Source organism: Anomaloglossus baeobatrachus, chromosome 1 (genome assembly GCF_048569485.1).
Source record: "Anomaloglossus baeobatrachus isolate aAnoBae1 chromosome 1, aAnoBae1.hap1, whole genome shotgun sequence".
NCBI classification, from domain to species: domain Eukaryota; kingdom Metazoa; phylum Chordata; class Amphibia; order Anura; family Aromobatidae; genus Anomaloglossus; species Anomaloglossus baeobatrachus.
Genome location: NC_134353.1, coordinates 422,493,671 through 422,515,431, shown reverse-complemented (window position 1 = coordinate 422,515,431; position 21,761 = coordinate 422,493,671). Strand labels below are relative to the sequence as shown.

General features: G+C 43.8%; 1 protein-coding gene across 1 annotated transcript in view; it reads left to right on the top strand.

Annotated features, from left to right (window-relative positions):
* The window catches only part of UNC13A (unc-13 homolog A), a 475,959-nt gene that overhangs the window by 352,248 nt on the left and 101,950 nt on the right, over positions 1-21,761 (top strand). The window contains exons 32-34 of the mRNA XM_075352602.1: positions 4,931-5,008; positions 8,240-8,328; positions 17,522-17,674. Coding sequence (XP_075208717.1) covers positions 4,931-5,008; positions 8,240-8,328; positions 17,522-17,674 — 320 coding nt within the window. The remainder of the gene's footprint in view (positions 1-4,930; positions 5,009-8,239; positions 8,329-17,521; positions 17,675-21,761) is intronic.

Below are 21,761 nucleotides of genomic sequence, written 5' to 3'. Positions count from 1 at the left end.
ATTCAATCTAATATATAAAGCTGTGTGTGTGTGTGTGTGTGTGTGTGTGTGTGTGTGTGTGTGTGTGCGTGTGTATGTATGTTTATATGTCTGCTAAAGGAATCCGCACCGTCGCACAGACAAAATTGTGCACAGAGCCCCATGTGACTCAGGGAACGTCATAGACTATGTTTTGATGGGAAAATGTAACCCCGCGCTTTACAGTTACTTTCCAAAAAAACTGCCTCCATTAAAGTAAATGGAGCTGGGAGCTACAGGTTATTAATAGAAGCTGTGATTAATGCTATAGGTACAAACGAAATTGTTAGTATAAGAAGCTTATGTGTGAGGTAATACGATGTCGGTGGAGAGACAGACACAGACAGAGGCAGACTGAGATAGAGAGACAGACAGACAGGCACAGACAGACAGAGAAAGATCCAGAGAGGGAAAAAGACAGAGACAGACAGGAAAAAAAGCCAGCCAGACAGAGAAAGAGGCAGACAGAAAGACACATGGGGAAAGAGACAGACAGAGGCAGACAGGGAAAGAGACAGAGAGAGACAGACAGATAGAGGTAGATGTGGAAAAAGACAAAGACAAACAGAGAGAGACAGACAGGAAAAAAAGACAGACAGACGGGGGAAAACATGAAGGGAAAGAGACAGACAGAGGCAGACAGGGAAAGAGACAGACAGAAAGAGGCAGTCAGGGAAAAAGACAGAGGCAGACAGACAGAGACAGACAGTCAGGGAAAGAGACAAACAGGGAAAGAGGCAGCCAGAGACAGACAAACAGAGAAAGAGACAGACAGAGGCAGACAGGGAAAGAGACAGAGACAAACAGACAAAGATAGACATGAAAAGAGGCAGACAGACAGGGTAAGAGACAGACAGAGGCAGACAGGGAAAGAGAGAGACAGATAGAGAGAGACAAATAGAGAAATAGACAGACAGACAGGGAAAGAGACAGACAGACACACAGAGACAGACAAAGAGATAGCGAGAGACAGAGATAGAGAGAGACAGACAGAGAGACTGATACATTGACAGACAGAGTGATAGACAGACAGACACACAGAGACAGACACAGACAGACACACAGATAGACAGACAGAAACAGACAGGGAAAGAGACAGACAGAGAGAGACAGACAGGGAAAGAGACAGACAGACAAATAGACAGAGAGAGACAGATAGAGAGAGACAGACAGAAACAGAGAGAGACAGACAGGGAAAGAGACAGACAGACAAATAGACAGAGAGAAACAGATAGAGAGAGACAGACAGAAACAGAGAGAGACAGATAGATAGAGACAAAACAAAAATGCCATGGAGACACCATCACATGTTTCTCAACGCTGGCAAGAAAGTAGCCAGTATTTTCACCGGGAAGGAACAACCATGGGAAGGGCAGTCTCCAGTCAAGGAAACCGCCTATACCAAAACATGGTATCTATCCACAGACAGCTGTTTCGGGGTATTTGCCCCTCATCAGTGTGGAGTAGGAAACTGGCTAGTGGGAGCAATGCCTAGTAGAAGACTACATAGGTAAGGATGGTTTACCTCGGGGAGATCAACATCCAACACCGCGGAGACACCATCACGTGTTTCTCAACGCAGTGACACTAGAACAAGGCCCCCTGGGAAAATATGCAAAACAAGAATGCCGCGGAGACACCATCACATGTTTTTCAATGCTGGCAAGAAACTAGCCAGGTCTTTCACCGGGAAGGAACAACCATGGGAAGGGCAGTCTCCAGTCAAGGAAACGGTCTATACCAAAACATGGTATCCATCCACAGACAGCTGTTTCGGGGTATTTGCCCTTCATCAGCGAAATTATGGAAATGACTGACACTACACAGATCACCGATTTACGACGCTTTTGCGATTGTTTATCGGTGCATCTAGGCTTTACACGTTGCAACATCGTTACTGGCGCCAGATGTGCGTCACTTTCGATTTGACCCCGGCGATATCGCAGTAGCGATGTCGCAACGTGCAAAGTACCCCTTAATCTAGATTATTAAGATAAAGTTGGCTGGTTTTTGGTACTCCTATTAAGAGTGAGAGCAGTGGCATTGTGCTTTATTGACTACCTCTTCATTCACACATTCCCGAGTTTCGTGGACCTAGTCCTGGTGGTTGGGCCCTCGGTGATTGGGAAGTTATTCCCTATAAGATAAATAGGGGATAACTTCCAAACTTGAGAATACCCCTCACTTATATATGTTACAGGCAATGTATGAAAACATTCTATAGAATACCTACAGGTAAAATATATCTTTGTACCGTGTTAGCCAGTAGAGATAAAAAAAAGTTTGTTTAAAAGAACTGAGAGTCCTCAGTAGTTGATACCTTTTAATGGCTAACTGAAAAGATAGTAATAATAGCAAGCTTTCGAGACTCTCAGGTCTCTTCATCAGGCTCAGTATAACAGATTTTGTGTTATACTGAGCCTGAAGAAGAGACCTGAGAGTCTCAAAAGCTTGCTATTATTACCATCTTTTCAGTTAGCCATTAAAAGGTATCAACTACTGAGGACTCTCAGTTCTTTTAAACAAACTTTTTTTATAGAATACCTAGGCAATGTATACAATCCCTGTCATTTTCAGGCAAGGTCTGAAATATCTGCATTGTTCTATACTTTCCATAGGCATTACATAAAATGTCTAGGTATTATAATGACAAGAACTGCTCAGGCAAAGTCTGATATAATGCCCAGATTGGAAAAGTCTTTAGTAAGAAACAGTCAAAAAACTAATGAAAGAAGTAACAAACAGTCAAAAAACTAATGAAAGAAATCCTAAATGAACAACAGGATATCTTTACTGAATAAAAGACAGAGAAACATAAGTGTCATTCCTGACTATTAGTCTTTAGTAACAAACAGTCAAAAACATGAAAGAAGAAATACAAAATGAACAAAAGGATATCTTTGCTGGGAAAAAATGGAATCAGAAGTGTCATTCCTGACTATTTGTTGCAGCACGGGAGGCTAGAATGGCATTTTAAAGCTAAGGGCAACTGATCCAGTTTTACAGATCTGCTGCTGCCTGCTCTGTCAACCTACTTTTGGATGCTAAGGGCAACTGAGCCAGTTTCACATATCTGCTGCTGCCCGCTCTGTTCACCTACTTTTGGATGCTAAGGGAAACTGAGCCAGTTTCATAGATCTGCTGGTGCCTGCTCTGTCCACCTACTTTTGGATGCTAAGGGCAACTGAGCCAGTTTCACAGATCTGCTACTGCCTGCTCTGTCCACGTACTTTTGGATGCTAAGGGCAACTGAGCCAGTTTCACAGATCTGCTGCTGCCTGTGTTGCGGGCGAGGGCCGCTGCCGCTTCTCTCTCTCGGGGGCCTCCTCGGATCTGGGTTACTGCTATGGCTCGAGTGGTGACCGGACCCAGGCTCTCACGGCCGCCCGTCCTCACAACTGTCAGGAAGGGGGGTATTTACAGGGGAGTTGTTGTGACGCCACCCGTGGGTTGCGGTGAGGGATAGTGGCACCGCTGCTGCCTAGTAATGGGGCGCCCGGGGCTGATGGAGCAGGGTAGCAAGATGGGATCCCCTCCACGGGTAGGGGAGGTGTAGTCCCGGGGCCCGAGGGTTGAACGCGGGAGTGATGGCTGCTGGAGGAGTCTGGACCGGGGGACAATGGTGTACTCACAGTTCAGTAACTTCACACAAGTCCAGTAGTAAACCAAGTTGCCAGTGGCCGGCTGCCTTAGGAGGGTGCATTCAGGTCCTGCACCCAGGTTAATGAACAGGTGTCCCTTCCTCCTGCACTTTGTGTTTTTCTTTCCTTTTTGGACAACTTCGCTTGGAACGGAGAAGTCCTCTCCCGGTTCTGTATGTGTTGGGAGCTGTGGCCCGCGAAAGCTGACCCTTGGGATTTCAGTGGGTTCTGGCGGACACCCTATCCCCCGCGTTGGGCTTCCGTTTCGCTCTATCTGGGCAGTGAATGGAACAAACCCTGGAACCTTGTCCCCTGCTGGTTAATTGGAGCGGGGCTTGCAACCTTCCTCACCCTAGGGTTCAGGCACCCCGACTGTGCACGGCCTCCGGACCGGATTCCCGCTGTCGGTACCGGCGGGCTACAACCCTGCCCCAGTCTACTTTAGGTCTCCCGCGACCGGATCTCCATCGCCTGTGGCCCTGTTCACTGTCTGCCACCTAGCCGGGTAGATCAAGGGCCCCTACCCCTGACTACACTGCACAGTCTCCACTTCACTTCTACACAACTGTCAGCTTCAACTGTCAACTCTTGTCTGTTGTGTTCCTGCCTCTGACACCGCAGGACCCCTAGGTGGGCATTCTCATCCACCTGATCCTGCCCAGTGGTGTGTCCCTATTATCACAAGGGGGTGGCTAGGGTTTAATGGCTGTGTGTTATGCCCAAGTGTGGTAGCAAGGAGGATGAACACTTTTGTGACTACCTGGTTTTGCCAGGGCGTCACACCTGCTCTGTCGACCTACTTTTGGACGGACCATCCCTGTAGTATTCTACACTCCGCCTGTTTGTCATTTAGGTATTCTATAGAATGACTAGAAAATGTATGAACATCTGATGCATTTCATACTTTGACGACCCATTTCCAGCATTGTATACATTGCCTAGGTATTCTATAGAATGCCTGTTTTTACACATTGCCGGTAACATATACATTATTGATAAAAATGTGCCATTATTTTATGCTCTTAGCATTGGTCCCAGGTAAGGGAACCTCCACTGGGCTTCAAAACAGACAAGAGCTTCCCTTAACTTTGCGTTTGCGGGGTTGCGTACTTGTATGGGGCTGGTTGACAGCTTATTTCAAAGCCTGTATCTTTCTCTGTATATCCATCAACTATGACAAAGAAGTGAACTGCAGTTAACCAGCCCCTGCAAAACATACATCCTTTCTAAATTTCAAAAATTAATTGAAATGAATATTTGTCTCTTTACAGCCATGTATATTAATGAATAACATCCAGCAACTTCGGGTCCAACTAGAGAAAATGTTTGAAGCCATGGGTGGCAAAGAAGTAAGTCTATAATGCTACCTTTTATCTAAAATAACTACTATTCTAGAAAATATATTTATATGGTGTAATTTGTCTAAATGCAATGGGACTTAGCTAAGACCAGACGAGCACTGAACTTTGCGGACCAGACATGAGCCTCATTTACTCATCTACATAGGAAGACAAATGTTTCTGTTGCCGGCTATTTACATGCAAAATCCATGTCAGAATGATCATTATCTGGTAGCTCGTCTATGTCCCTTCTGCTGTTGAGCTCTCACACTGCTCATCATAAGTGTTAGCAGTCAGTCAAGCTGGGAGGGCGGAGACTGAATACCCGATATATTTAATTCTATAGTTTGATCAGGATTTTAGAGCCATTCTGACATTGAAGTAAGTACACCAGCCTCATCAAGACTACAAGACCTACTTATTTAATTATGTACAGTTTGTATTGTGAAATCTGGTGACATATTGTTATGGAGGGGATGATTGGATATAAAATACTATGATGCCAATTGTCGCTCAAAGTCCGCCGGGCAGATGACAAGGCCACTACGGGACTGGTGGACGGTTACAGCAACTAAGGAGAACCCAAATGAGAACGAAGGGGATGTTTAAGGGCACACCCCAACATGTGGCGTGTCCCTGTTAGCTTCACAGGTACATGGGTATCGGTCACTTGTGTAGGGACACGTCAGACCGAGAGGTAACCCAGTTAGCGTCACTTGGAAACCAAGGACTGGTACACATACACACACGTCTGCCACAAGCACTGCAGACTACCGGTCATGTGCGTACAGGGCACGTCAGACCGGGTGGGCTACCCAGCTAGCGTTACTGGTTACCCAAGGACTGATAGGACAGAGATTGACCCTCACTGTGCCAAGACACAGGTGTACTGAGATACGAATACCTGGTACCGGTACCTAGCCCTGATTAACTCTGTCCGATTGCACACACACACACACACACACACACACCTGCCACAAGCACTGCAGGAAAGATGGCGCTGGAACCTAAGCATACATGCAGCACAATCTGCTCACTGAGCTGCAGCCGTAGACAATGACGTTCACACCCCAATGGGCGTGTTTACGGACCTTTTATAGCTGCCTCTCTGGCCCAGGCCACATGACATGTGGTAATGGCGCCGGTTGCCGCCAACCCGTGGCCGTCACGTCACCACTGATATCATTGCAACCAATCAGCGGCCACCGCGTCATCACTGACGCTGATGTATAACCCTCTCATCCTGAAGGGGGAAGGTGGGTGATGGCCGACTATGATCCACTCCCTTTTCTCACTCCAGTGTTGTGCATGTGTTCCACCCTGGTTGGTGGGTATGACACTTACTTGCGCCATCGATGGCTTGTCTGCCAGCCCGTCACCGGGCACAGTCATAGACATCGTACTTGGGCAACACACCACAGAAACAGTTTTCCTTGAACTCAAATTATAACTTCTTCATTCAGCATACAAGCTTTCTTGGAGACATCTTCAGAATACACATTTCAATCTTCATATTAACCTTCCTAGAACAGACATGCCACTTTCTCCTGTGTTACTGTTCTGCTCCCACTGCTCAACCGACTAACCTTCAGTCCAGCACTTGCCCTGGGCACTATTCCTCCAGCAGCTGAGTCTGACTTCTATGGTCCCCATCTCTGGCAGCTTTGCCCGTAGGATACAATGGAGGATTCCTCCTGAGGCCTGGGCAAACTCTGGAACAGAGCTCATGGTCCAGGACCTCCTGTGCAGCTCACTACTGCATCTTCACTAAGGCTGCTTTCACACTACGTCTTTTTAACATGCGTCCTGAACGTTTTTTTAACGCAGAAACGGATCCAGTGCAAATGCGTTTTCATTTCAATGCATTTGCAATGGACTCGCGTTAACATGCGTTCACCTGCGTTTGCGTGCGTTATAGTGAGGATCCAGCGACTTGCAGTTTTTTAACATCTTTCAAAAACGCTACTTGTAGCGTTTTTGAGCTGCGTCCAACTTCTGCAAATTGCTGGATCCTTACTAAACAGCACGCAAATGCATGTGAACGCTGGCGTGCTGATAGGCAGGATCCTGCTTGCTCTACTGAGCATGCACAGAAGCCAGCGTCCGTGATCAGTCTATCTCTCTCCTCCCTCTCTCTCTGTCTCTCCCCCTCCCTCTCCTGTCTCTCTCTCCCACCTGAGAGCTGCGGACACTCGTAACCAAGGTAAATATCGGGTAACCACTTCTCTTAGTTACCCGATGTTTACGTTGGTAACGTGTGCAGGGAGCCCGGCTCCTAGCAGCTGCAGACGCTTGTAACCAAAGTAAATATCGGGTATCCAAGCAAGTATACCCGATGTTTACCTTGGTTACGAGCCTCGCAGCTGTCAGATGCCGGCTCCCAGTCTGGCACGTTTAGTTCCCATCACTCCCGATCACATGACTCCAATGCCCGCCCCTAAACATCCAGTGATAGGATCCTGCAAAGTAACATGCGTTTGCATGCATTTTTTGCTGTAAAAGCAGGATCCGCTTTTGCAGCAAAAAACCGTTCAGGACGCATGTTAAAAAGACGTAGTGTGAAAGCAGCCTAATCTGAACAGAACTGACTCATCTGGCCTGTCTGCCTCAGCAACTCACTCTTTACTCCACCTACTGTGCTCTGTCTCCCATGTTACTATTATATCGATATCTAGCTGGTATGCTAATACCTGCACTTAGCTTCTAATAACACACTACTATCTACCACTGACTTCCTCCTGCCCTTTTGTCCCTATGTTGTACTAAGTATACCTTAAAACATTCTATCTTAATGTTCCTATGCCTGTTACTTACTATAGTTTACTCCATATTTCCTGTAATAAAACACTTTACATAAAACACATTACATTATATATGCTAAATCACCAGTCAGAATAGAGTTTAGAGGAGAACACTATGATGCAATACACTAAAAGGTACAGTTACACTACCATAAACACTAACCTATCAGCTGCTAGATGGCACCGATTGCTGTGCTGCTCTGGCTCTGCTACATCGCCGCACCAATATACATTTAACATCAAGCACAATGATATCACAGTACTGTACATTAGGGAAAACACTGTATAGTAGGAGGCAGAGCAAATCGACTACCTTCTACACTCTCCCCACTAAATCACTACAAATGAAGATTGTGAGCTGCAGTTTAGCATGATCGAGTCAAATCTAGCTATTCACGTTTTATGGTCTCCAATGAATGTTTACATGTTGAATCTTTAGTTGGATCCAGAAACAAGTGACATACTCAAGGAGTTGCAGGTGAAACTCAACAATGTGTTGGATGAGCTCAGCAGAGTATTTGCTACAAGGTAAGTGAATATACAGTTTCTTAATCTTAAAGGGAATCTGTCAGGATGTTTTTGCTATATTAATCTGAATCTAGCATGCTGTAAAGGCCGCTTTACATGCAGCGACATCTCTAAAGTGATGTCGTTGGGGTCACGGAATTCGTGATGCACATCCAGCCTTGTTAGCGATGTCGTTGCGTGTGACACCTACATGCATTCAAAAAAGGACGCAAAATCGTTTATCGTTGACATGCTCCCCTATTGCCAATACACATCGCTATGTGTGACGCCGCAGGAATGAGGAACCTCACCTTACCTGTGGCCGCCCGCAATGAGGAAGGAAGAAGGTGGGCGGGATGTTCATCCCGCTCATCTCTGCCCCTCTGCTTTGATTGGGCGGCCGCTTAGTGAAGTTGCTGTGACGTCGCGGTGACGCCGAACGTACCTCCCCCTTGAGAGAGGGATTGTTCGGCAGTCACAGCGATGTCGCAGAGCAGGTATGTGCGTGTGACGCTGCTGTAGCGATAATGTTCGCTACGGCAGAGATCACCACATATCGTTACAACGACGGGAGCGGGTGCCTCCGCTTCGATTGGGTGGCTGCTTAGTGACGTCACTGTGACGCCGAACGAACCGCCCCCTTAGAAAGGAGGTGGTTCGTCGGTTACAGCGATGTCGCTAGGCAGGTAAGTAGTGTGACGGGGACTAGCGATGTTGTGCGCCACAGGCAGAGATTTGCCCGTGACGCACAACCGACGGGGGTGGGTACGCACGCTAGCGATCTCGCTAGCGAGATCGCAGCGAATAACGCGGCCTTAAGAGTTAACATGCAGTTTACAGCCAGTCTCTTATCTTAAAGTGTGTTTTTATTTACCTGTAATGTTAGTTTAACCCTTTAGTGACGGAGCTAATTTTCACCTTAATGACCAGACCAAATTTTGCAATTCTGACCAGTGTCACTTCATGAGGTTATAACTCTAGAACGCTTCAACGGATCCCGGTGATTCTGAGATTGTTTTTTCGTCACATATTGGACTTCATGTTAGTACCAAATTTAGGACAATATTTTTTGCGTTTATTTATGAAAAAAATTGAATATTGGCAAAAATTTTGAAAATTTTGCAATTTTCAACTTTTGAATTTTTATACCGTTAAACCAGAGATTTCTGTGACACAAAATAGTTAATAAATAACATTTCCCACATGTCTACTTTACATCAGCACAATTTTGGGAACAAAATTTTTTTTCGTTAGGAAGTTAGAGGGGTTCAAAGTTTATCAGCGATTTCTCATTTTTACATCAAAATTTACAAAACCAGTTTTTTAGGGACCACATCACATTTGAAGTGACTTCAATAGGCCTAGATGACAGAAAATACCCAAAAGTGACACCATTCTAAAAACTGCACCCCCCAAAGTACTCAAAACCACATTCAAGAAGTTTATTAACCCTTCAGGTGCTTCACATGAACAAAAGCAATGTGGAATGAAAAAAAGCAAAAATTAAATTTTACCTAAAAATGTTGCTCTAACCCAAATTTATTCACTTTTAGAAGAAATAACACAACAAAATGAACCCCAAAACTTGTTCCCCACTTTCTTATGAGCGCGCCGATACCCCACATGTGGTCAGAAACCTCTGTTTGGACAAATGGGAGGGCTCGGAACAGAAGGAGCAATATTTGAATTTTGGAAAGCAAATTTGGCTGAAATAGATTGCGGGCACCATGTTGCATTTACAGGTCCGCTAAGGTACCTAAACAGAAGAAACCCCTCACAAGTGACACCATTTTGGAAACTAGACCCCTCAAGGCTTCTATCTAGGGGTATAGTGAGCATTTTAGATCCACAGGTACTTCACAGATTTTGTTAACGTTACGTTGTCATATTGAAAATTTTAATAATTTTCTCAAAAATGTTGCTTTAGCATCAATTTTCTCACTTTTTCAAGAGGTAATTCCAAAAATTTGACCTCAAGGTTTGTTAACCACTTTTTTATGAGTGCGGTGATACCTCACATGTGGTCTGAAACCTTTGTTTGGACAAATGGGAGGGCTTGGAACGAAAGGAGCAATATTTGAATTTTGGAAAGGAAATTTGGCTGAAAAAGATTGCGGGCACCATGTCACATTTGGAGGACCCCTAAGGTACCTAAACAGCAGAAACCCCGCACAAGTGACCCCATTTTGGAAACTAGGCCCCTCAAGGAATTTATCTAGATGTTTGGTGAGTACCCTGAACCCCCAGGTGCTTCACAGAATTTTATAACGTTGAGCCATGAAAAAAAAAAATAAAATTTTACCACAAAATTGTTATTTCAACCAGGTAGCTTTTTTTTTTACAAGAGTAAAAGGAAAAAATTCAGCATAACATTTATTGTGCAATTTCTCCTGAGTTTGGCGATACCTTATATGTGGTGGAAATCAACTGTTTGGGTGCATGGCAGGGCTCGGAAGGGAAGGAGTGCCATTTGACTGCAAAATTGGCTGGAATCAATAGCGGACGCCAGGTTGCATTTGGAGAGCCCTTGAGGTGCCTAAACAGTGGCTGTCCCCCACAAGTGACCCCATTCTGGAAACAAGACACCTCAAGGCTTTTATCTAGGTGTATAGTGAGCAGTTTGAATCCACGAATACTTCACAGAATTTGATAAGCTTAGGTTGCCATATTGAAAATTTTCATTTTTTTCACAAAAATGTTGCTTCAGCATCAAATTTCTCACTTTTTCAAGAGACAACAACAAACCGTGGACCCAACAGGTTTTTATCCAATGTCTTATGAGCACAGGGATACCCCACATGTGGCCAAAAACCTCTGTTTGGATAAATTGGAGGGCTTGGAATGGAAGGAGCACCATTTGAATTCTGGAAAAGTTGAGATAAATTGCGGGCACCATGTCACATTTGCAGGGCCCCTTGGGTACCTATACATTAGAAACCCCCCACAAGTGACCCCATTTTGGAAACTGGATTTTATTCAGGAGTATAGTAAGCATTTTGAATCCACAGGTACTTCACAAAAATGTTGCTGTAGCAACAAATGTCTCACTTTTAGGCTATGTGGCCATGATCCAGCGACACGGCGTCTAGTACACAGTGTCAGCCTTCCTGCAGAGATGTGAGTGTTGTCCACGGGAGAACGCAGCTGCCCATGCCCACGATTTGGGTTCAGGCCGCTGTGGAGCTCTATGCTACCTGCAGAGAACACTCATCTCCGCAGCATAAATTGACATGTGGAGGCTTGGGAAGCTGCGCCACAGGTCGGTTTATGCTGCGGAGAAGAGAAGCACAGTGGGCATGGGATTTCTAAAAATCCTTCCACTGTGCTTCTACTGCACAACGCAGCGTTATGGACGCAGGGAAAACACTCTGCGCCCAAAACGCTGCAAACCCTGATCGTGGGCACACAGCCTAAAATGCTACAATGGATGAATGGATAGATGTCAAACATATATAACGTCCCACCCCCTGCATAGTCTAAGCTGGCGCCCTTTAGTGCCTTTCATGTGGCACTAAAGGGTGCCTAGCCTTGTATTTAGCCCCCCAAAAAATTAATAATTAAAATAAACGACGTGGGGTCCCCCCTATTTTTGATAGCCAGCTAGGGTAAAGCAGACAGCTGTAGCCTGCAAACCACAGCTGACAGCTTCACCTTGGCTGGTGATCAATTTGGAGGGCTCCCCAGGCGTTTTTTAAAAAAAAAAAAAACGTGGGGTCCCCCCCAAATTAGATCACCAGCCAAGGTGAAGCGGACAGCTGGGGTCTGGTATTCTCAGGGTGGGAAGAGCCATGGTTATTGGACTCTTCCCAGCCTAAAAATAGCAGGCCGCAGCCGCCCCAGAAGTGGCGCATCCATTAGATGCGCCAATCCTGGCGCTTCGCTCCAGCTCATCCCGCGCCCTGGTGCGGTGGCAGACGGGGTAATATATGGGGTTGATACCAGCTGTAATGTCACCTGGCATCAAGCCCTGGGGTTAGTGATGTCACGGCATCTGAACAGATACCCGACATTACTAACCCAGTCAAGTAATAGAAAAAAATAAAGACAAAAAAAAAATTTATTTGAAAAAAAAACTCCCCGAAACATTCCTCTTTTACCAATTTATTGAAAATAAATAAATTTCGGTCGCTGTAATCCATTTTGGAGGTCCCGCGCCGACTCTGGATCTTCTAGAATATGGGGGGCACGTTCAGGGAACGTATCCCCCATTTTCTGGAAGAGCAAGCTCTCCATGAGCAGTGTGGGTGCAGTAATCTGAGAATACTGCACTCACACTGCCCCGGTCCAACCTAGGGCAGAGTGACCTGCAGTAACCTCATTCTAGAATATGAGGGGCACGCTCACAGAACGTACCCCCCATTTTCTAGAACAGCAGTCTCTCCATGTGAGGAGTGTGACTGCAGATTACCGCACTCACCCTCCCCCGGTCCACAGTGGAGTAGCCTGTGCAGTAGCGACGTCAGCAGGATCCCTGCTTGCAGGGATCCAGCTGACAGCCGCTGTCTGCGCATGCGCCGTCAGCTTTCAAGAAGGAGGCGGCGTGCTGTGATCGCGGGGCCGGAGCAGGAGCACCAGCAGCCAGGTAACGTAAAACCGGGGGCTGGGGGGGGGGGCGACGGCGACGGCGGGACCTGGGGACAACTTTCTGCCGCATGTGACGTGTCACATGCGGCAGAAAGTGCAGTATGAATGCGGCCGCCATCTTCCACGCTCCGGAGGGGGGAGGGGGGAGGCGGCTCTGGAGACCGGAGGGGGCTCCGGGGACCAGAGATCTCCGGTGGACCGGAGGAGGGGTCAGGGGGAGGACATTTCCCTCCGATCTGAAATGTTTGATCATTTCAGATCGGAGGGAAATGAATGCAGAGCCGGCGGCGGCGGGAGTTTTCAGCGCGCGTCGGCACCATCTTGGATTTTCCGGAGGGGGGGTAGGGGTGGTGGGGGGACTCTCCGGTACCGGGGGCTTTGGGGGCACTAAGGGCTCATATTTATTTCTCATCTGACATGTTTGATCACGTCAGATGAGAAATAAATCAATTTTACCGGCCATTTATTTTTTTTTAATGTTGTCGCCGGTATACGGTGTATACCGGCGATCGCAATAACGGGGTCCAAAAAAAACACCCCGATTCATAATCTTGGGGGTCTCAGCTACCTCCGGTAGCTGAAACCCCCGAGATTTTTCGTCACTGGGGGGCGCTACAAGCTTTTTCCGGCCTGACGTCTCAAGACGTCGGAACAGAATAAGTACCCTGTTTTTCCGACGTCTTGAGACGTTAGGCCGTCGCTATGGGGTTAAGCATCTTATCTTTATCATTAATGGGAGCCAACAGCATGGGAGCTGTAGTCCAACTCCGCCCCCTTCTGTGATTAGCAGCTGCTGTCTATGGAAAAAGTACACTGAAAACCTGGTGTGGGCGGGGACAGCTCCCTGAGCTCTGCTACATGTTAAAAATAATATATTTCACTGTATCAGAACAGTTGTACCCGGTAATATAAGTGATATATCGTTAGATTCAGAATCTCAGATGAAGTAGCAAAAATCTGCTGACAGATTGTCTTTAATGCACATATAAATACTTCAGATTTCTTTATGTAGTTTTTTCTATAGTTTTACCAAAATATTGAATTTACTCCTTCAAGATGACCCATGACCTTAATCACCTCTTGAAACACTTTATTAAATAATATGAGACTGAAATAAAAAAACCTCTCAAAGGTACTGTATGTAATTAGTAAATCTAAAAAAATATCTATTTTGACAAGTATATGAGACTTTCAGCTTAGAGCTTGGAGATACAACTCTTTGATGGTATTCTAGGGGTGTGCAGCCTGGGAACACAAGGGGGATTTGTACTACTGTCTTACTTCATGATGGATGTAGAGATGTAAGACAGATTTCTGCATAATATGGAGTATCAGTAGGCGAAGAATAGAAACAGTTCCTGAGGTAAATCATGTCACAACCTTCTCTGTACATTGTTGCTGTGGCTGTCTGTTTACAGTATGTAGTAAGAGACTAGGAATCTTTTACAAGCAGGTATATCTTACTTTTGTACATTAACCTTTTACAAGTAGCTATCTGCTCCTCATGCAGCTTAACATTATAAAACGTTTTAATTATCTTTTTACACCATCTGTAGAAAGAAGGTTTAATCAGCATCAAAGATGGTGATTCTTTACAGTATAGGTACCGTCACACTAAGCGACAATCCAGCGATCCCACCAGCAACCTGACCTGGCAGGGATCGCTGGAGCGTCGCTACACGGGTTGCTGGTGAGCTGTCACACAGGCAGATCTCACCAGCAACCAGTGACCAGCCCCCAGCCAGCAGCGACGCGTGGAAGCGATGCTGCGCTTGGTAACTAAGGTAAATATCGGGTAACCGAGCGCTGGCTCCCTAAACTCCTAGCCAGAGTACACATCGGGTTAATTACCCGATGTGTAGTCTGGCTATGTGTGCAGGGAGCAGGAAGCCGGCACTAACAGCGTGAGAGCGGCGGATGCTGGTAATGAAGGTAAATATCGGGTAACCAAGGAAAGGGCTTCTTGGTTACCCGATATTTACATTGGTTACCAGCGTCCGCAGAAGCCGGCTCCCTGCTCACTGCACATTCAGTTGTTGCTCTGTCGCTGTCACACACAGCGATGTGTGCTTCACAGCCGGAAAGCAACAACTAAAAAATGGTCCAGGACATTCAGCAACAACCAGCGACCTCACAGCAGGGGCCAGGTTGTTGCTGGATGTCACACACAGCAACATCGCTAGCAAGTCGTGCCTCAGCAGCGATGTTGCTAGCGATGTTGCTTAGTGTGACATGGCCTTAAGAGTAGTGAGACTATAGAAATCAATGCCACAACATATTGTAATAGTCATTTAAGTAAACAAGCTCAAGGACAACCTAGATTCCTTCCTTTAAACCCTTTACCACGCAGCTTGTTTTCACAAGACCAGGCCAATTTTTTTAATACTGACCTATGTCACTTAGTGAATTATGATATAGGTAAAATATATCTTTGTAACGTGTTATCCAATAGAGATAAAAAAAAAATGTTTAAAACAACTGAGAGTCATCAGTGGTTGATACCTTTTAATGGCTAACTGAAAAGATGGTAATATATAGCAAGCTTTCGAGAATATTCAGGTGTCTTCATCAGGCTTAGTATAACTTAAAATCTGAAGAATCACATATTTATACACAACAGGACATACAGTAGAATGGAGCTGTAAATATGACACGTTTTGTGAAGCATAACTATCAGTATGGCAAGGGGACAAACTGTTGTGGCAGTAAATATTGCAGCAGTTCATAGATAAGGACTGTGAAAGTTTTATTGTCCTCTGATTGTGTTCTGGTCCAGACTTATGATGCCCCCAGATGGTCTGAGGAGCACATTTCTTAATTGATGTAAAAAGACATAAATCCATGTGACACATTCATTCCTGCTCTGAATGTGTTAAAGATCATCATAAATTTGTATTCCCATAGTCTCCTGTCTCTCTGAGATTTGACGTTTCTTTTCAATACCAGCAGTTTCATGTCCATGATGTTGTGGTCTGGGTTACAAAAATGTTTGGCCACAGGTAGATCTATCTCTATTCTATCTATCACAATTCTCTAATTGTGTGGCGGTGAGAATTCATCCTTGTCCTGAGCTCTTGTCCTATCTCCCCTACATACAGACCCCCAGTTGGACATTTGGTGCATATAATTAACTTCTTTTTAATCTCTTTATTAATGACCTTGTGGATGGGATTGATAGTAAAGTGTCAGTCTTTGCTGATGACACCAAACTATGTAGGATATTAAAAACTGAACTTGATAGTATAATATTACAAAAAGATCTGGATAAGATGTCAGAATGGGCAGATACTTGGCAAATGAGATTTAATGTTGATAAATGTAAAGTAATGCACCTAGGACGGAGTAATCCTATAACTGCGTATACATTAAATGGAAGTAAACTCGGGACTACAGAACAGGAGAAGGACTTGGGTATTCTCATTACAAATAAGCTGAGCAGCAGCACTCAATGTCAAGCAGCAGCTGCAAAAGCAAACAAGATTCTAGGGTGTATAAAAAGAGAGATTAGATCCCGTGATCCCAACGTATTGTTACCGCTCTATAAATCACTTGTAAGGCCACATCTGGAATATGGGATTCAGTTTTGGGCTCCACATTTTAAAAAGGACATTCAGAAGTTAGAGTCAGTTCAAAGGCGGGCAACTAGACTACTACAAGGAATGGAAGGCCTCCCATATGATGACAGGTTGAAAAAGTTAGATATGTTTAGCTTAGAAAAAAGACGTCTCAGAGGAGATCTCATTTATATGTATAAATACATGTGTGGTCAATATAAAGGACTGGCACATGACTTATTTCTTACGAAGACAATACTAAGGACCAGGGGGCATTCACTGCGAGTGGATGAAAAGCGATTACGACAGCTAAATAGTAAAGGGTTCTTTACAGTTAGAGCAGTCAGACTGTGGAATACCCTACCACAAGAGGTAGTAATGGCAGACACTATAACAGCTTTCACAAAAGAGCTGGATGAGTTCCTCAGTACACACAACATTGTTGGTTATAAATGACTTGGTGACCAGGTGTAGAACTGATGGAGGAAGGTTGAACTAGATGGACCTAGGTCTTTTTTCAACCTTAGTAACTATGTAACTATGTAACACCATATTAGTTGTGGTGCAGCTGAAGGTACCTGGGACAAGATAAAGATTCCCAGATCACATCAGGACTACAAGATCCCAGGTACCTTTAGCTGCATTACAAAATTAAAAATGATGAACTTTAAACCATTCAAACTTATAGTAGAAATGTGGGAAATGTTATTTATTAACTAGTTTGTGTGACATAACTCTATGGTTTAAGGATATAAATATTCAACATCTTTAAATTGCAAAATATTCGTAAAATTTACGATATTTTCTCAAATATACACAAAAAGTATCATCGGAAATTTACCACTAACATGAAGTACAATATGTCACGAAGAAACAATGTCAGAATCACTGGGATATGATGAAGCGTTCCAGAGTTATAACCTCATAAAGTGACACTGGGCAGAATTGGAAAAAATGGCCTGGTCATGAAGGTGAAAACAGGCTCGGGGCCAAGGGGTTAAGAAGTAACATAAAACTTATACTGCATTTTCTACAAATAATAAAATCCTTATTGTGTTTTCTATTTTCACTTTTAGTTTCCAACCTCACATAGAGGAGTGTGTGAAACAAATGGGAGACATCCTGAGTCAGGTGAAAGGGACTGGAAATGTTCCTGCCAGCAACTGCAGTAGTGTGGCTCAAGATGCCGACAATGTTTTACAGCCCATCCTGGATCCATTAGACAGCAAGTGAGGAGACAATCTTATATACTTGGAAGGATTTGCCTTTTTCATGCCATGCATTAAAATATTCACGGCTGAAGTTAGTTTGTTAATGTTAGTATAATAGGCAGGGCCTTCATGGGTCTGTATTTGTCCACTTTGCAAACATCTGCAGCAATTTCAACAGAAGTTGCAGAGACATTGTGGTTATTCAGCAGCACCTAACTGTGGATTTTGATGCTGATTTGTCTGCGGATTTGCTGCTGCTGGGAGTGCAAAATTAACAAGCACCTCAATGACATTCCCATGGGTTCCTTGCTTGGCCCTGTGCCGGCCTGTGTACAACTGAATTTCCTGTATTAAAGGGAACCTGTCACCAGTTTTTCGGCCTATGAGCTGCGGCCACCACCAGTGGGCTCTTATGTACAGCATTCTAACATGCTATATAGAAGAGCCCAGACCGCTGTGTAGAATGTAAAAATCACTTTATAATACTCACCTAAACCAGTCGCTGCGGTGGCTCAAATGGGCTACTTTGTCCTCTGGTGTCAGCGCCTCCTCTTTCGGTCATCTTCGTTCTCCTTCTGAAGCCTGTGTGCACGACACGTCTATGTCATACACACTCACTGGTCCCACACATGCGCACTACAATACTTTGATCTGCCCTGCTCAGGGCAAATCAAAGTGCGCCTGCGCAGGACCTAAATGCCGGCGAGTTTGTATGACGTCAGACGCGTTATGCACTGCGGCTTCAGAAGGACGACAGAGGCAGCAACAAAGATGGCCGAAAGAGGCGGTACCAGCACGGGAGGACGAAGACACCCTTTTGACCCACATCCACCGCAGCGACCGATTTAGGTAAGTATTATAAAGTATTTTTTATGTTCTACACAGCAGCCTGGGCTCTTATATACAGCATGTTAGAACGCTGTATATAAGAGCTCACTAGTGGTGGCCGCAGCTTATAGGGCAAAAAACTGGTGACAGGTTCCCTTTAATATCACATCCCACATGCCTGCTGCAGACTTTGGTTGGCTGCAGTAGTCACATGGGATAACATATCATCACAGGAGGCTGTGATATATAGAGACCAGCAGAGGACAAGGCAGTAAACCCAAAAAAGCACCATGCCAGGTGAGAATATTTTTTTACTTTTTTTCACTACACTGTAGATAAAAATGTGCAACAGATGGCAGGTTTGTTTTGTTTTTTTGCAGATTTTGTCTTATTTATTCAACCCAACAAGGAAAACTCTTAACCCATATGAAACTTTAAATTGGCATGCTGTGCATTTGCTGTGCTATCGAAATACACTGTAAAATTCTCTAAATCCCAGATGGAAAATTCACACATGCAAAAGTTTGGTAGTATGTAATTACTGGTTCTAGCAGCCATGGAATACATATTTTGCATGGATACAGTGCTGGCCTAAGAGAAGCAAACGGTAATCACTAATGAACTCGTTTTATAAAACTAGCAAGAGCTTAAAACTTGCTGATTTCTTCTACCTGTATACAAGTTGTACACTATATGATTTTTTTTATTTTTCTTTCTTTATTTTTTTTTTTACATCATTTTTTATGACTCGAATGACAATTCGAATATCGGTTTTGTAATACTTTACCATCATTATACACAGGGATGAATTACAGAGACTTATGCAGCAGGTAAAATAAGTATTGAACACGTCCCCAATTCTCTAAGCCAAAATATTTTTAAAAATTGTATTGAAATTAATTTCTCACTAGATGTCAGTAATAACCCATCCAATCCACACATGCAAATAAATCAAACCATAGATGTCTATAAATTAAGTTATATGTAATAATGAGGAATGACACAGGCAACAAGTATTGAACACCCTTAATGAAATTAATTGAATACTTAGTACAAAAGCCTTTGTTGGTGATGACAGCTTCAATATGCCTCCTGTATGGAGAAACTAGTCACATGCATTCCTCAGGTGTGATTTTGGCCCATTTTTTCACACAAACACTTCCGTGGGCTCCTTTTATGAACTCTGAGCTTTAGTTCCTTCCATAAATTTTCTATTGGATTCAGGTCAGGTGATCGGCTGGGCCATTCTAGCACGTTTATTTTATTTCTCTCAAACCAATTGAGCGTTTCCTTGGCTGAATGTTTGGGATCATCATCTTGATGAAATGTCTACCCTCATTTCATCTTTATCATCCTGGTAGATGGCAGCAGATCTTTATCAAGACTGTGTCTATACATTTGTTCATTCATCAAGTATATGATGTTTGCCAGTGCCATATGCTGAAAATCATCCCCGCACCGTTATGTTTTCACCTCCAAACGTCACTGTGGGAATGGTGTTTTGGGTGTGATATGCAGTGCCTTTTGCCCTTCAATCATGGTGTGTGTTATGGACTGCAGAGTTCAATATTGTTCTAATTTGACCAGAGTATACACAGGCTTGTTTAAATATTATGAAACCTTTAAATGCACTTGAACATCCTTTTTTTGCAGCAATGGAGTGTTGCGTGGTGAGCATGCATTCAGGCCATAGAGGTTGCATGCATTTCTTTTTATTTTCTTTGAAAGAGCAATACTTGCTGATTCCCAGCTCTTTCTGGAGTTCTCCAGAGGTGGTCTTGGATCTTGACAACTCATCTGATATTACTTTTAACTCCTCTGTCTGAAATCTTGCAGAGAGTACCTAATCATGGCTGGATTATTGGGAATTTAATTTATTTCTACTTCCGGATTATGGCCCCAACAGTGCTCACTGTAGGTAATCTTCAGTAGTCTAGAAGTTCTTCTGTAACCAATGCCATCAGTATGTTTTACAACAATAAGGTTGTGAAGGTCTTGAGTTAGCTCAATGGTTTTACCCAACATGAGATATTTCTTGTGTGGCACCTTGATAATGAGACACCCTTTCAAGGCCATCAGTTGAACCAAGTGATACTATTATTCACTAAGTGACAGATTGCTTTCTAATTACTGATAGATTTCAGTTTGTGTCTTGACTTTTTTTGGCATCTTTCTTCATGTGTACAATACTTTTTCCCTTTGTTATTTCTCATTATTACACAACTTAATTTGATTCCTTTACCTGTGTGAATTGGATGGGTTGTTACCAACATCTGGTGAGAAATTCATGTTATTAGCACCTTTAGAAATATATTTACTTAGAAAATTGTGCTGAAGACCCTGTGGTTGCCATCTTAACATATTAGTTAACCTTTAACACTAGAAGTCCCAGAAATTTCGAGCTCCCCCCTGAAGTCCCGAAAGAGGGTCAGATGACATACAATAAACTGAATAAAATTAACTAGAAACAAAATGGCTAAACTCAATGGAAAACAACAACCTCCTGTGGTGCGACAGTAATGGCCTTAATTACAGAACAAAAGACGGTGATTATAGGATGTTAACTAAAATCCTTCAGGTCATTCGACCCGTCTCTGGGTTCCAAAGGTAGAAATGTTAAATGACCCCTCTCTGGGACTTCTAGTGTTAAAGCTGAACTCCAGGTTCGGCTCCATAGCAGAACCACAATTTCCATATTGCAATACTATAGTATAAGCAATCAAACAATTAAACGTTCAAGTGTTCCCTATGAGGCTAAATAAAAGCTAAATAGAGTGCTGAAAAAAAGCATATTTGGTATTGTCATGTCAAAATAACTAAAAATTATTATTATTATTATTTATTATTATAGCACCATTTATTCCATGGCGCTTTACAAGTGAAAGAGGGTATACGTACAACAATCATTAACAGTACAAGACAGACTGGTATAGGAGGAGAGAGGACCCTGCCCGCGAGGGCTCACAGTCTACAGGGAATGGGTGATGGTACAATAGAAATGTATTTTAATCGTATATTTAATAATGAAAAGAACACAGCAGAATTTCTGTTATTTGGATACTTTCCAAAAAAATACAGTAAAAAGGGATGAAAATATCATGTGTACCCCGAAAAATGTCAGCTAGGGGCACAAAAGACAAGCCCTCATATAGCTCCATTGACAGAAAAATAAAAAAGGTCTTAGAAAATGGCAACACAAACCACATTTTTTTTACAAGGTGTTGATTTTTTGCAACCAATAAAATATAAAAAAAACCCTTACAACTTTGCTATCGCC